The sequence below is a fragment of the Condylura cristata genome, unplaced genomic scaffold (assembly GCF_000260355.1).
Source record: "Condylura cristata isolate star-nosed mole 26May11 unplaced genomic scaffold, ConCri1.0 scaffold00016, whole genome shotgun sequence".
In the NCBI taxonomy this organism is placed as follows: Eukaryota; Metazoa; Chordata; class Mammalia; order Eulipotyphla; family Talpidae; genus Condylura; species Condylura cristata.
This window is the reverse complement of record NW_004567117.1, coordinates 1,197,103-1,213,247: the sequence shown is the minus strand read 5'-3', so window position 1 is coordinate 1,213,247 and position 16,145 is coordinate 1,197,103. Positions and strand designations below refer to the sequence as shown.

The 16,145-nt window shown below is 36.2% G+C and overlaps 1 protein-coding gene across 1 annotated transcript in view; it reads left to right on the top strand.

The window, feature by feature from the left end:
- The first annotated feature begins 5,986 nt into the window (after positions 1-5,986).
- Positions 5,987-16,145, top strand: part of CEP192 (centrosomal protein 192kDa) — a 120,027-nt gene continuing 109,868 nt past the window's right edge. The window contains exons 1-3 of the mRNA XM_004683968.2: positions 5,987-6,150; positions 7,089-7,214; positions 12,382-12,545. Coding sequence (XP_004684025.1) covers positions 5,987-6,150; positions 7,089-7,214; positions 12,382-12,545 — 454 coding nt within the window. The remainder of the gene's footprint in view (positions 6,151-7,088; positions 7,215-12,381; positions 12,546-16,145) is intronic.

Below are 16,145 nucleotides of genomic sequence, written 5' to 3'. Positions count from 1 at the left end.
CTTTTTCTCCGAACTTCATTTTTGTGGGCAAAGTTTACGGTAAGTTTGGAAAGTTACATACTAAAAAGCCTACCCAACTCTATCTTAAAATACCAATAATAAATCAAGAGAATTGGGAAAGTTTGATTCCCCTCCCTCCCAGCACATTGTTTTTAATGTGTTCAGTTGTATTTGTAGACCGCCACTCACCAAGGACAGTAAATGATATTTTATATACCCCAAAATGTAACTGGAATAATTATTAGAAAACTCAAACCCCACTTTTTTTTAAGGAAGTAGCAAGAGAAATTCCAAAGAGGGCTATTCAGCCCAAATATTTACAGTAAAGTTAACATATGGTCTTCACTTTAGGTGATGAAGGAGATGTAGGTACTGCAATACAGAAAGGAGTTTGAGAATTTTCCCTTCTAGGAAAGTTTGAGGAATGTGGTATGTGCATAGATAGTTTAGAAACAAGTGAGAGTAGGGACTAAATTACCTCCTGAGGGATCTTACATGGGTTGTGTTACTATCCCACCCATAACAGAGTTCTTCTAGCCAGGCACTTAATACTGTGTATTGTAATTGGTAGGGATTCTCAGTTCCCCGAGGGGAGCTGCCTTACTTATTTTTGCAGTCCTGGTGCCAAATAGTCTTTCATGGTTTGTTTTTGATAATGACTGCATGAATGGCCTTTGCTTAGTATCTGAATTTTCTTGGTTTTGTCTCCTGCTAAATAAAGAGAACCTTAAAGAGCTCAGCATATTTTAATGTGGTTTGTGTATTTGTTGGTAAAGAACCTCATGATTAAATAACTAAATGTGGGAAACTGTAGTCAGATTAAAAACTGATGAGTGGCAATCGTTGGGATTATTGAAGTGGGTCTCAGCTTTGGAGTTAGAATTAGCATTAGAAGCATTAGGATACTGTGACTAATTGATAAAAGCTAGAGAGGCCAAAATGGTCCCGGGTATCTGGCCAGTATAGCAAGAGAATACAATGATATAGGTCAAAACTAAAGATAGTAGGAGTATGCAGAGGGAAAATGATGTGTTTTGATTTTATATTCATTGATTCTGCACTAACTGAAGAAGTTTACATCTCAGGAGAGAAATTGGGGCTGAAAGTGATTTGAAGATGAGGGATGTTAGTGACATTAGTGCAGAGAAAAGAGTGCTTTGTGGCCATACTTACCTGGATGTGAATTCTCTGCTTCTTTTGTACTATCTGGCCTGGAAAAGTCAATTCCCTCTCTCTCTTACAGATTTGACAAAGGGATTAGGGAACTGTATATATGATATAAGCATATCACATGATAATAGTAGATTCTTCATATCAGCTAGATAACTAGTAAAGATTATTTTTTCAACTCATACTCCGAGCTTTATTCAGTTACTTGGGAATATGTGGGTGAACAAAATAGACAGGGACCCAAGAAACTGACTTTCTAAAAAATATAGGGAGTAGTCAAAGATGAGGCTGTTGTCAGTCATTTATTCTATTCACAAATATTTGCGTGCCTAATAAGTACTAGGCATTAAGTACTAGGCATTGTTGTGTTAGAAACAGTGGTGGAAGCTGTTTATTGGTTGAAGGCAAATAGTGGTAAGTGCTAGAAGAGATTAAGATGTTTGCAATAAACAGTGACTTAATGATAGAGGATTACTTCTCTTAGAAAGTTATACTTAAAACTGTGAATATTTGAAAAAAACTAGTAGCTGTCCAAAGCACCTCAGAAGAGTATTCTAGAGAGCACCTCTAAAGCTAGAGATAGGGTGTTCTAGGAACAGAAAAACCTGCATTGGGGAGTGAGCTGGAGGTGGATTATAAAATGAAATTCCTCGCTGAATTTCAATAGACAGTATGTACCTGGTAAATTAATTATAAGTTGGCATGAGTAGAAGCTTGGAAATTAGTTAGGAGACTTTTCAATTGGGTAGGGTGGCAGTAGTAGTGATAGAAACATAGAGAATGATTGTTTTTCCCTGTAAAAAGGTTTCCTCCAGTAGATGTGTTTTGCTTGGCATCAGTGATTTTATTGACCTCGACTTCAAATGTGCTTCTAATTTTCAGGACTGATCTCAGTACATTGATTCCTTTTATCTGACAGTACTTGCTCTTGACAGCATTTGAGTTTGAGGTCCCTAGTGTATAAGCTATTCATTATGTAGCATAAGATTTGAGCTCAAAATCCTGTGTATCCTTCACATACAAGGAACAGACAGAGGAAGAGAATGTCAAGTAAGATCTATAAGTAGTTTCCTTCAAGTTAAATCCCTGAGTTTGAAGGGGGGTGAGAAGGCAAAATAGGAAGCACAAATAAAGGATGGGAGCAGATTTTCTGCCACCTCTTTTCTCCTGTGGAGTAGTTTTCACCATGTTTCTAGAACTGAAAAAGAGGAAGTAGAATTATGTAAGGGGAGAAATGCTTGGATTTACTCGACAGGGGTGCTTGTATATGATATTGGTGATGAATTTGCTGTGTATTGACATTGTTTGAAATCACTCATTCATTCAGCATATTTATTGAGGGCCTACTGTGCAAGTACTGCTTTAGATAGGAATTCAATGTTAAAATAACCTAAATCACTGCCTTCATAGCACTTATATTCTAACATGGAGAGAAGGAACAGCAGGAATTGCATTGCTTACTAGTTAGTGGTCAATACTACCAAAACTAACAAACCAAGGCATAAAGATTGGAATGACTTGCTAGACGTAGGTTGATGAGGAAAGAACTGACTGGTGAGTAGACTTATGAGACTTATAAAGACTGACAGGTAAGTGCTACCAAACAGGCATATTAGGATGGAATGAGGAAGGGAGAAGAATAGTAGAATTCATTCCCTTGGTGGTTTTCAGTAACTGACGCTGAAGGAGATAGAAAGTAGTTGAGGGCTTTGAGCTAAGGTTTGACAATATTTGACTTACTTTTATATGTTTAACTTCAGTGTCTGGGAATAGACCAAGGGAAGAAGAGTGGAAATGTGGAGACAGAAGGCTGTTGTAGTGAATCTCCAGGCAACAGATTGTGGTGGGTTGATCACTGTAGAAGCAGTGGAAATAGTTAGAAATAGCAGATTTATTGTAGCTGTATAGCTACTAGGATTATGTGTTTGTATGTATATATGCTGGCACATGTGCATATGTGGATGTAGTAAGTCAGTAATGATGTTTTGGTTTAAGCAAGTAGAAAATAGAGATACTTTCTCTGGTGGGAAAGACTGAAAAGTAGGTTATTTTGGGGGGGGGTATGGAATTAAAAGGAATTAAGATTACATTAATTTTTATTGTTTTTATTGAGGTAACGTTGGTTTATGATACTATAAAGGTCCACACCTCTGTGAACATATGTTATCATACCTTACCCACCACTAAAAGGTTCACATGTTAAATAGGTGAAAATGTCAAGTGGCAGTTGACTGTGAGGTTCACAAGAGACACCCAGGCTGGAGAGGTAAATTTATATGGTATTTAAAACTTTGAGACTGAGAGCAGTCACCTTGTGAAGGGAGTAGATGAATAAGATAGAGGAACAAGTCCTGGAACCTTCACTCTGGAAGTTCAGGAGGTATGGTGAAACCAGCGAAAGATAAGGAGAAGCAGCAGCTAGTGAAGTTGGAGGAAAACCAGGACTACTGCGTTTCAGGAACCAAGTAAAAATATACTTCTATGGGGAAGGAATATGAATTCTATACTATTAGGTTAAAGAAGATCAAGAACTGAAAATTAACTATACGATTTTGGAGTTTGTCAACAGGGCAATCACTGGTTATCTTGACAAACCTTGTTTTGCTGAGGGTATAGAAGAACCAGCTTGAAGAGAGTTCATGGGATGATAACATTAGAAGGAAATGGCCAGTGGTTCTTTTTGTATTATGTGGTAAAGAGAGTGTAAATACAGAAAAGTATCTGATTGGGAAAAACAGGTTGTGAGATAAAGGAAGACTTTTTTTTTTTAAGATGGGAGAATTGTTAGTTCTAATAGCTGGAAATGATTGCACAGTGAGAAAGGTTTTCACTGTTCAAATAGGAGAGCCAGTAGACCTAGAGTGATGATAGTTGCAGTGATGAGGGTTTGTGATTAAATGCAGAGTAGAGAAGTGGACTTATAACAGGACTGTGCTACTTCATTAATAATCAAGTAAGTTTTATAGATTTCTAGTTAGCTTAAAACTTTCTACTTTAAAGAATAACTCAATTATTAACTCAATTAATAACTCAATTAGTCTATACTTCCTAAAATCTATACTTTGATGCATCATTAACCCTCACACAGTTTTTTATTTTCATCCATTTTACCAGTTGCAATAGCTCTTTGAAAAGGCAATTTAAAGATATTGAAGACTTTAAATCTTCTCTTACTAAATTATAGGCTGATTGGATAAGTCACTCCTTTGGTTGCAGAGCACTGTTCAGATACCATCCAGGGGTTTAGGATTTGTCTTCATAGTTTCACTCGTGTGGTATTTTGTATACCTATTGCAAAATACATTAGAGTACTTGGTGTTTCCACCTCACACACAGTACTTAAAATGGATTTTGGAGTCAGATCTAGGCGATTTTAGGAGTCATCCTACCAGTTATACAATATTGAGTAAATTTAGCCTCTCAGTTTATTTCTTCATGTATAAAATAAGATAAATTGTAGGTGTTCAGTAAATTCCAATTCTCTTCCCTCTTTGCTAGTGTTTATCATCTCTTTTTGTTTGTTTTTTTAAGATTTATTTATTTATGTTTACAGAACTGGGGTACAAGTCAGGAGCAGGGGCAGTTAGAGGATTCACCAGAGAAAGAGTGGGGAGCAGAACAGGCCAAGTACAGCGGGCGGGTCAGGAGAGGTCTGCCATGCCATGTGGGTCACCTCCAGGGCAGGAATCGAACTCATGCTGAAGTGTCTCTAGCTTTTTAGTGCTGTGCTTTAACCTGCTGAGCTAGGTTTGTCGTCTTTAAAGCCCCCTTGTAAGTATTTAAGTTGTGCTTATTCTTTGGAGTTTAGAAAGAGTATCTTTTCATTTAGTGAGCTTTCCTTATTTATTTTCTTATCCTCTTTTCTTTACTGAATTCCACAAAGCCTTTATATGATAAGCATTCTGAAATATTTTTGAACTTAAGTAACCTGAGCACTGTGATCAGGGTCAAGTTGAGCCATTGGCCATTGTGGGCTGGGGATTCTCTATCAAAGATATGGATTTTGTACCTTGACAATCCAGATTTAGTCATTTGTGTACCACTTTCATTATTTTTTTTCTTGTTCATGTACCAGTTACACTTAAAATTTTTATTTGAATGGACTCTTTAAACCATTTACTCATTCATTCTTAATAATAATGTCTGAAACTAGGGGCTAGGTTTTGATAGTGTGTTTTTTTCCCCCCAATGTTAGAATGACTACCCAACCCAACTGGTTACTTTTTTTTTTTTTTTAAAGATTTATTTATTTGTACATACAGAACTGGGGTACAGGCCAGAGGCTCAGGGGTGGTGAGAGGCTTCACCAGAGACAGAGTGGGGAGCAGAATAGGCAGATCGACGAAGTACACTGCTGAGGGGAGCAGCAGGCAGGTCAGGAGAGGTCTGCCACGCTATGTGGTCACCTCGGGGGCAGGCGGGAATCGAAGTCATGTGGAAGTGGCTTTAGCTTCTCGGTGCAGTGTTTTAACCCGCTGTGCTACCAGGGAGGGCCCCCCAACTGGTTACTTTTAAGTCCATCCTAAAATAATCTGCCATCAGTGTTGTGCCTTCTTACTTTTCTTCCTAACTCATATTCCTTACCACAAGTTAAACTGTGTTGTATTTTCATTATTGTATGTTAAGTATAAGAAGCTAGCTTGATGTTATGTTCTCAGCTATAAAGCAGCAAAATATTCTAAGAATTACTTTACCTCTTAGTGCTATTTCAGAAAGATGAGTTCTTCCTAAGGTTTATCTGTTTTCTAAGATTTGTACTCTTAATCATTTGAAATTTTAATTTGATTTGTAAATGCACTTTTATTGTTGCAGTGAAATGGCAGATTTTCGAGGGATAGCTGAAGAGTCATTTCCGAGCTTTTTCACAAATTCATTACTTGGTAATAGTGGAACCTTGGAAAATGTCACTCTTTCTTCGAATCTTGGCTTGCCTGTTGCTGTTTCAACACTTGCTAAAAATAGATTCAGCATGGATAACAGGTAATATTTATTGGAACACAGGTTTTTTTTTTTTTTTTAAAGTTCACAAAACCTGCAATATTTTACTTTTGTAAAATTTCTCAATCAAGCTTTGAGTTTTTGATTTATCTGGTGGAGTTGGCCAAATATGTAAAATTAATTAAAAAAAGAAAAAAGGTAAAGCGTACTATTTCCTTCTGTATTCCACTTCCTTATCAGTGATGGGTGGGTCGGTGTGAAATTGTATAGCAGTGACCTTTTGGTGTAATTGCTTTTTCTGTTCATGGTATTTTGGGTTTATATTAGTTCTGCCTTTGATTTTTATCTGAAAATGTGATGTGTGCAGTTCACCCATTTGTGATACATGTTTGCTTTTGCTTAAATGTTTCACCATTTTCTGCTCTTCCTCTGCCTAAACATTTTTTTTTTAAAGATTTATTTTTTTTACACATTTAAGAACTAGGGTATAGGCCACATGTGTAGGAGTGAGAGGATTCACCAGAGATAGATAGAGTGGGAAGCAGAATAGACAGATTGACTGAAATACACTGCTGACACTGCTGAGGGGAGTAGCAGATGAGACAGGAGAGGTCTACTGCGCCTCGTGTTTTAGGTCCCTGGCCAGAGATTGAACTCAAGCCGCATTGGCTGGTGACAGCTTGATAGCACTGAGACTTAACCCCTGGCACCAGCAAGGAGGCCCTCAGCATAAACATTACAACCTACTCTTTGCCCTTGAAATAAAGAGCTTAGATTACTGTCTAAGTACACTTTGGCATTCAGATTTCTAATTCTTTTCACACACCATTGCTCATCCACAGGTTTTTGATGTGTTACATGTAGGATGATGAGTATGAGTACAGAAATCTGTTTATCGTTCATTTTATAAACCATGTACTTTATGTCATAGGGCATTTTATGTGTGTGTAATTATTAACAAAGCAAATTTTTGTATGTAGGTATTCTGATGTCCAGGCATCTTATTTAGTAGATGGGAGGTTTTCAGTTCCATCTGAGTCATCTCCAAGCAGCCAGATTGGACTTGAACCAAAAGAGAAGTTACAGCTTAGCTTCCAGAATGATGAGTGAGTTCATGTCTTTATCTTGTTTTCACTGTGTTAAAAACAGAATCACAATCTTGTGAAAATAAGTGATTGTGTTGCTGATTATCTCCTAATTCTGAGAATCTTTAAGACTTTTTTTAAAGAAACATTTTAATCCCCAACATATTAAATCTTTCAAAGCATTTTTCCTGATTCTAAAAGTAATACATGATCATTGAAAAAAACACAGAGAATTGTAAGGATAAAGGTCTATAATTCTCTTAACTGTAATTGATTGTATCTTTATTCTTCCAGACTGTTTTGTTTGTACATACTTATGAATAAATTTTTTTTTATAAAAGCAGGATTATGCTATACATACCTATAACTTAAAAGTCAATAAATTGTGCTCATTTTTCAGTTACAATTAATGTAGGTATGTGTCATATTAATCAAACACCATTTATTGTTTTTTTAAATTTACATATTTTTTATATCATTCTTCATTTTCATTTAATGTATGCTTCATCCACTCATATGTGGTCCTCAAGGAGTTCCCATCAGTTCACCCGTGTACCATCACCATAGTCTCTTGTGCTCTTCCCACATTTTGATCTAGTTTCTTTCCTCCACATCCCCAAAGAATGTCTCTGGTTTATAGTTGCCTGTTGATTTTGACTTTTACTTTGTTATAATTACTGTTACCCACCTCTCCCATCCCTTATTTGGGTTCCCTGTATTCATCCTGTAAGTGAAACCATTTGGTTTTTTTCTTTTTATTTCTGGCTTATTTCCTTGAGCATGATGCCTTCTAGCTCCATCCATGTTGCTGCAAATGACATGAGTTTATTTTTTGATTGCTGAGTGATGTTCCATTATGTATATATACCACATTTTCTTGATCCAGTCATCTATTTTTGGGTAGTTGGTTGTTTTCATAGCTTATCTGTTGTAAATAGTGGTGCAATAAACATAGAAATGCAGACGCTCTTTTGAATTAATGTTTTTGTGTCCTTTGTGTAAATACCCAGGAGTGAAATTGCTAGATCGTATGGGAGGTCCATTTTTAGCAATTTGAGCAACCTCCGCTTAGCTTTCCATAGTGGTTGGACCAGTTTACATGGAATTCTATTATAAATTTAATAAATTTTATTTGTGCACAAATTTTGTATGCCTAGCAGATTATTTGTTAAGCTAAATTCCTAGAATTGAAATTGTTGAATTTTGAACACTTAATTTTAAAGACCATTTATCCACGACCATAGTGCTCTTTAGAAAAACTTGTGCCAGTTAATAGTTCCGCTCATAGATGTCCATGAGAATGTGTGTTTTTTTGAGCCTCCCTAACGTTTAGGGGTGGTATTTTTAATCTTTGATTTCAGAAGTAAAACAATTATATATATTCATAAACGCATAGAAGAATGTCTAGAAGGCTAAAAACCTGATGTAAATGTAGTAGTTATTCTTTGATATTGGTACTGCAGAAAGTATTAAAATTTTCTGTGTTTTTGCTTGTTTGTTCTTATCAGCATGTCAAGTTTATTAAGGGTAAGAGAAAAAGGAAAAAGACATTTGCATAGACACAGATGGGCAGTCTTAAAAGAGACAAGATCTGTCAGTTTTCTTTGTTTGTATGCTTAATTGAATATATGTGGGATTGAAATTTTATGCTTACTACTTGTTTTCTTTATGAATTACTTGATAACATGGAAATATAAGTGTTTTCTCTGAGATGTTAACTCTTTGTATATTCATTTTCTCAATTTTTGACTTAGTGCTTACTTTGTGCCAGGTACTTGTCTTTTTCTTTTCTTTTTTTTTAAAGATTTATTTATTTATGCATACAAGAACTGGGGTAAAGGCCAGAGGTGTGGGGGGTGATAGGATTCACCAGAGACAGAGTGGGGAGCAGAACAGGCAGATTGACTGAAATACATGCTGAGGAGAGCAGCAGGTGGGATAGGAGAGGTCTGCTAAGCCATGTGGGTCACCTCCCTGGCTGAGGATCAAACTTGTGCTGCAATGGCTGCAGACTGCTTCACAGTGCTGAGACTTAATTACCCTTGTACCACCAGGGAGGCCTCTGTGCCAGGTACTTTTCCAAAGATGTTGGAAATGCCACTGAATAATAGAGGCATTAAATAAAAAGACATTAAAATATACCAATTTTAAAATACCTTAGAAGGGAAAAGTGCTAGGCAAAGAATATGATAAGGAAAATTACTGGGATGCAAGAGAAATAAGATATGAGCAAAGGTTTGAAGGAGGGAGCTAGCTATGTGTACATGAGCAGGAATTACAGGTGGAGGGTGCAGGCAATGTCAAGTCACTAAATGTAGGCACTTAGCCAGTATAGTCATAGAGCAGATGGAAACTGGAGTGTCTGGGTAAGTGATACTGAACATGGCCTCAGTTTTCCTCAGCCAACAAAAAGAAACAGAGTTTGAGGGTAAAGAATGTGATTTAATTTGTCAGCAAATAAGGAGGGAAGCAGACTTGTGTCTGAAAGACCACTGTCCTGCTGTTTGGCAGGGTGCAGGGTTATTTATACAATGGGGAAAAAAGGGGCATGGAGAGATAGCAGAGGTCTGCAAAGGGGAGGGGGGAAAGGGTTGGCAAGGAAACAGATGGGTGCCAGTTTGCTCTTCCAACAACTGCTATTTAAACTCCCTTCTTCTTGGAATGCAAGAAGACAAACCTGTCCATCAAGGAGGAAATTGCATGAAATAGGGGAAAGACAAACTTGCTAATGCTTATCTGAGAGACCAGTCATTTGGAACTGTATCACAAGGACTTTGACTCTTAGTTCTTTAGGGTCTGAAACCAATTTAGCCATTTACCATGGATTTCAATCTAATGGTGTCAAAGTGAGTTCTGTAAGTACCCACTGGAATTAGCATAGGTTAGGTACAATGAAAGGTTTTATTTGAAGTAGAGGGAGGCATAAACAGAGTGAGTTTGATAATGGGGTGAGAGTGGTCACTTGTTAGCAGTTTTTGCTGCATAAAGGAACTGTGATAGATGATGGGGGTAATAAGTTGAGAATTTTTTTTTTTTCTGTGGTGAGGAAAAGTTGCATTTTTAAAATAAGAACGATCTGCTGGAAAGGAAAAATTTGAATATGTCTATGTAGTATGAAGAGAATTTCTGGAGCACTATCTATAAATAAGAGAATATAGGGTCCAAGGTGCAGAAAAGGAATAACTTTAGGTGGGTAGGACCATGGGCAGTTCTCCATATTAACAGGTGTGGAATTGTTATGTGGTTACCTGTGGTAATAAGAACCTGGGGAAGTTGTCTTTTTAGCACTTTAGGAAGTAAGTATGGCTTTCATCTTACTGAGGAGGAAGATTAAGAGTTGGTGGTTTGGGAGAGACAACAAATTGTATGGGAGTGTGGGGACATAAACTGACAGTGTAAGCAGGGGTCTCTGATGGCATCAGGAGCCCAACTTGAAAGTAAGACCATGGCCATGAATTGAGTATGAGACTGCTCGGTATTGTATGACTGTGATGTTTTCTTCAATTACATTGAACTGTAGGAATGCAAACTAGGGATAGATAGAGTTTGGCTTAATCAGGCTTGTAGTTTGATAAAGGCACTGAGGAAGATGGAGTTGAGAATAAATGGTGATTGGCCATGAGATTTAGGTTAAGGAGTAGGAGAGTATATCAAAAGGTGAGGGACAGTAAAGTGTATTGGTATGAATGGATTGAAGACTCGGGTGGTGTCACGGGTATACAGATGGCACTGAGGCTATGTTGGTCCAACTTACATCAAAACAAATTGTTTACAGCCTATGTTCCTAACATATGGGCTCAAAGGATTGTTGAGAGTGGGGAGCAGAACAGGCAGATTGATGAAGTACACTGCTGAGGGGAGCAGCTTTTGGGCAGGAGAGGTCTGCCTTACCATGTGGTTACCTCAGGGAGGGGCGGGGTTCGAACTCATGCTGAGGTGGCTTTAGCTTCTTAGTGCTGTGCTTTAACCCACTGTGCCACCAGGGAGGGACAAGTGTCAGGTTTTAACCTCAGTGATGGGGTAATGACTGCAGACATTCGTCTTAGTCCCTGTATGAGGGATGCTTCTGTGATTCCTCCTTGGGTAGGGGAAATTTTATCTTTCACATGACTTTATTCTAATCTTGAATGAATATTTTTGACAAATGGAGAATTTCACAATTTTTTTTTTTTTTTTTAACATTTAACTACATCATGTGAAGAAGCCTGATGTCATGTGCTTCTTCATTCTTTATGTCTGAACTACTTTTTTCCTTCTGGTCTCCTCTTTGAGTGCTGGTGGTACTGTTTATCTTCTCTCTCTGAATTCTAACCTGGTATCAATTCAACTGAGAGAGGTTGGGCCTTTAGTCATACTTATTACTTCAGCAATTTACTTCTACTTTTCTATATTTTCTTTCTGGAAATTTTCTGTGCTTTCCTAATCTATTTGTGTTGTTTTTTTACCTATTTCCTATTTAGTCAAAAGGACAATGTTCTAGATAAGCTGCTATTTTTTTCACCCCTTCTGCTAAATCATTTGGTAGTCATAATTTTGAGAACTTCTTTTTTAAGACGTTCATTTTTTATAATGCTCTCTTGTGTGAATATAACTAGAATGTTTTTGAGGATTCTAATTAAAGATTTTAAAGATTATTAAAGTTTTTTTCTCAAAGTTCTGTAAATTATTCTTTATCTCTAGGGCTATTTAGCTTGTTCATCTTTATTTTTCTGTCTCTGGATTTATTCCTGTTCCTTGTGCCTTATTTGTGACAATAGTGTTAGTAGTGTGTTAAGGGCTAAAAGCAAAATTTTCCAAGTATTTATTAATTCAGGGAAATTAGTTGTTAGACATATTCCAGTATCCTTTATGTGTATTTTGTTTTTGGAAGTTGAATTTTTCTCTAGATTTGATAGATTCAAAAAATATTATTGGGAAAGAAAAACTTCATTTTATCACTTGATAGGCAGAGCTGCAATGTGACATTCTTCATTTTTATACATCACTGGACCCAAAATGAGTGTCATCCTAAGGACTACTCCCTCCCAAATGTTAACAGTTACAGCTTCTGACTTCACAAACATGTAACTACTTTTTCTTTTATAAAAGATGAAATTCTTGACTGAGTAAGGGGTGTTTTCCAGTCTTATGCAAGGTAACTAGTATTTCGTCATTAGTCTATTCCCTAATAAACAAGTTCTATCTCTAGGAAAAAAGATCTTACTGGAAGTCAGCGTTTGTCAGATGCTCCCCTCAGTGACTCACCTTTTCAAGATGATATAGTCAGAACAGAAGACGTGCAAGTGAAAACTGCAAAATGCTTTCAAAACCAAGATCTTCTTGATATAATGTCTCCACAGGAACAAATACAAGGTACTGAATAATTAGAAATTATTTCTTAATTTATAGTTTTATAAATTTCATTGTTCTATTGTTCAACTGGTATTTATTTTAAATTTTTGTATGGTAAACTAAAAATGCTTTTGTTTGCCTCTTACCTGAGTTCTATCCCCAGCCAGGAAGCTAATCCACATGGCATAGCAGACCTCTTCTATCTTGCCCACTGTTTCCCTCAGCAGTGTATTTCAGTAAATCCACCTGTTTTTTTTTTCCTACTCTGTTTCTGGTGAGTCCTCCCTCCTGCACCAGTTATTCTATTTAAAAATAAGTAATATCTAAAAAAAAAAAAAAAATAGCATTTACCTACTAATGTCATATTTACCATCATTTTATAGGAAAATTTTTCTGCTTCTGCCCTAATTGTCTTTACTGATTAAGATGAAGTCTCCTTTTTTTTTTTGAAACTGTGCTGTTTAATGGTCACAACACACTTTATGTTCAAAACAAGGACACTTTTCTAATACACCTTTCACATTTTCTCCCACCAATTAATTTGTATTCTTAATAGGTGTACTTTTGTTTCTAACTTTATCTTTATACAGCTGTTAAATTATAAATTCTAAAAGAATTTGTTTCTAGGAAAGCCAAATTGTTGGCTTTGAAAATAGGCAAAGATGAGTGCTTTGAAAACATGCTATCAAATTTGGTATGCAGAAGAAATTACAAAAGTATGGGAAGAATTGCAAAAATAAAAATTACAGGCTTCTGCTGTGTAAACTGTAAAAACAGTATAAACTGCTATTTTAGTATTCTACATCTGCCTCAAAGAAATGAAAATAGAAATTGAAAACTAGGTATTTATAACACAAAGATATAACTACAAATTGTCGTTCAGTACTCCTGAGTAAAGGGATATTTATGTTTAATCTAGAATTTTATGAAGCTATTTGTTTATAGTACTCTTGACGAAAAATTTATAAAATTAGAGAAAATACAGCTATAAAAGAGAAAATAGATAAATTGGATTGCATCAAAATTGAAAACTTTTGTGCTTCAGAAGACCCTATCTGCAAATGGAAAGGCAACCACAATGAATGAGAGAAAAGATTTGCTAGCACTCAGGATATATAAGAAGAATATAAAAAGTCTTATAATAGGAACAATTGACTTTTAAATAGGTACAAGATTTCAGTAGACATTTCCCTAAAGAAGTTGTATAAGTGATTGTTGAACTCAGCAAAAAGATGTCAACATCATTGTGGAAATGTAAATCAAAAGCACAATGAGACCACTCCATACCCACAAAAATAAATATAGTTAACAAGAAAGAAAAAGTGTTAATGAGTATATGGTGGAAGTAAAACCCCTTATCTGTTGCTGGTGGGGTTGTAAAGTGGTGTAGCTGCTATGGAAAACATTTCCACAATTCTTTAAAATGTGAAACAATGTTAATAATATCACCAAGGAATCTGAACCTGGGTGGGTATCCAAGAAAAATGAAATGCAGAAACTTGTACATGAATGTTCATAGCTATATTAGTCACCATAGCTGAAGAAATGTAAATGACTCTATTCATCAGCTGATGAATGGGTAAACAGAATGTAGTGTATCCATACAGTGAATACTCTTCAGCCTAAAAATCAGTGAAATATTGGCATATGCTCTGATGTGCCAGTAAAAGAGACACAAGAGGCACATACTGTTTGATCCCATTTACTTGTAGGTAAATAGTGGGTTTGGTTGGAGGGTCATACTAAAATTGTTACAAAGTAGCCTGGAAGGTGAGGAGAAGGCAGAGTATCTGCTAGTGTATTATCTATAAATACTTCTTTTTGAGGAATGAAAATAGGTACTGGTAAATGTTGCACAAATTTGTGAATATACTAAAAACAGTTGATTCCTTTTAATCTTATTGTGTATAAATTACATTATTATAAGCAACTTTTAAAATGTTCTCACATATCTAGTCCTTAGTTTCAGTTAGTTTAAGATATATATATATTTAAAAATTTATTTAAAGAGCTGGGGGACAGGCCAGAGGTACAGGAGTGGTGAGAGGATTCATCAGAGACAGAGTAGGGAGCAGAACAGGCAGACTGATGAAGTGCACTGCTGAGGGGAGCAACAGGCGGGTCAGGAGAGGTCTGCCGCACCATGTGGGTCACCTCTGGGACTGAACTCATGCTGAAGTGGCTTTAGCTTCTTAGTGCTGTGCTTTAACCCACTGCACCACCAGGGAAGGTCCAGTATAAGATATTATTATACTTGTTTCATCTCATAAATTTTTTTATTTTTCCCATCTTATCTTAAAAATTTCTGATGCCATTTTACTCCAACATATTTTAGTGATGCTTTCATACCATAATGGTATTAAGAGAGCTAACTTAACAATTCGTTTAGTATCATGTGGTACATATGGTGTATGGATTATGGATGTGAAGTCCAAATTCAGATTTTTTGCTTAACTTGAAGTGTGAGGAAGTTTGTATTATGTTACCATATGTTGGTTGTTGTGTCTCTTAAGCCACAGACTTAATAAGAAAGACAGGCCAGATACCTTACTGGTTGTTCATTATTGGGAATTACCAATTTGCTCATTCATGGTGTCATTGTTCTGGTTTTCTATTTTCCCCATATCTTCTGTAAAACAGAAGTTGGTTTTAAAGGCTTGATTCACTTCAGAATTTGGGTAACATGTATATCTATTTTACTTAAATTTTACTTTACTGTGCTTTCTAAAGCACAGCAGAAAAGTATTTTAATTTGCAGATGCCAAAAAAGTATACTGATAAACAGAGAGAGTGAGGAGTAGAGGAGGAAGGTGATAGAACATTGCCACAAATGTTTGATGGTAAAGGATGAGAGGAACCAGTTCAGATAGAGTTGTGAAAATGTGCCCCTTTAATTATGTAGTTATGTAGATGACTGACCAGTTAATAAAATTTGAGAAAAAAACATTTTTGTGCTTCCTTAACCTAACAGTTTTTCAACTTTAACTGAGTAGTAATGGGTTCCTGTGCCATCATTTAAAAGAATTCTCTATGAAGGGGAAAATGTTTAGCTTATTAATTTTCTGTAATGTTGTATAGTTAGTTGATAAAATATCTTGATCTCTATTTTTGTTTTTAATTTTTTTGAAATAACATATCCAAATTTTTAATACAATTCAAAATTTTTTTTAAAAAAAATCTAGTTAAAGCACTCTGCCTTATGCTCTAGCCAAATCACTACAATTTTCTTTACAATCTTCCTGTGCAAGATAGTTTCAAATTTCTGTATTGTCTTAACAGCAGTCTTCTAAATACAGAGGCAATACTGAGATTAATAGTCCTTCTGTGAGTTAAATTAAAAAATAGAGCTAAGGGCCCTTCATCCTGGTGGTGCATTGGGTTAAAGCACAGCACTCTAAAGCTTGCCACAGTGGCTTCAGTGCAAGTTAGATTTCCTGCCAGGGAGGTGGCCACCCACGTGGCATGGCAAACCTCTCCTGAGCCCTCCATGCTCCCTTCAGCAGTACTTCATCTATCTGCCTTTTCTGGTTCCTGCTTTGTCTCTGGTGAATCCTTTCACCGCTCCTGTACCTCTGGCCTGTACTCCAGTCTGTATGCATAAATAAATATTAAAAAAAAAAG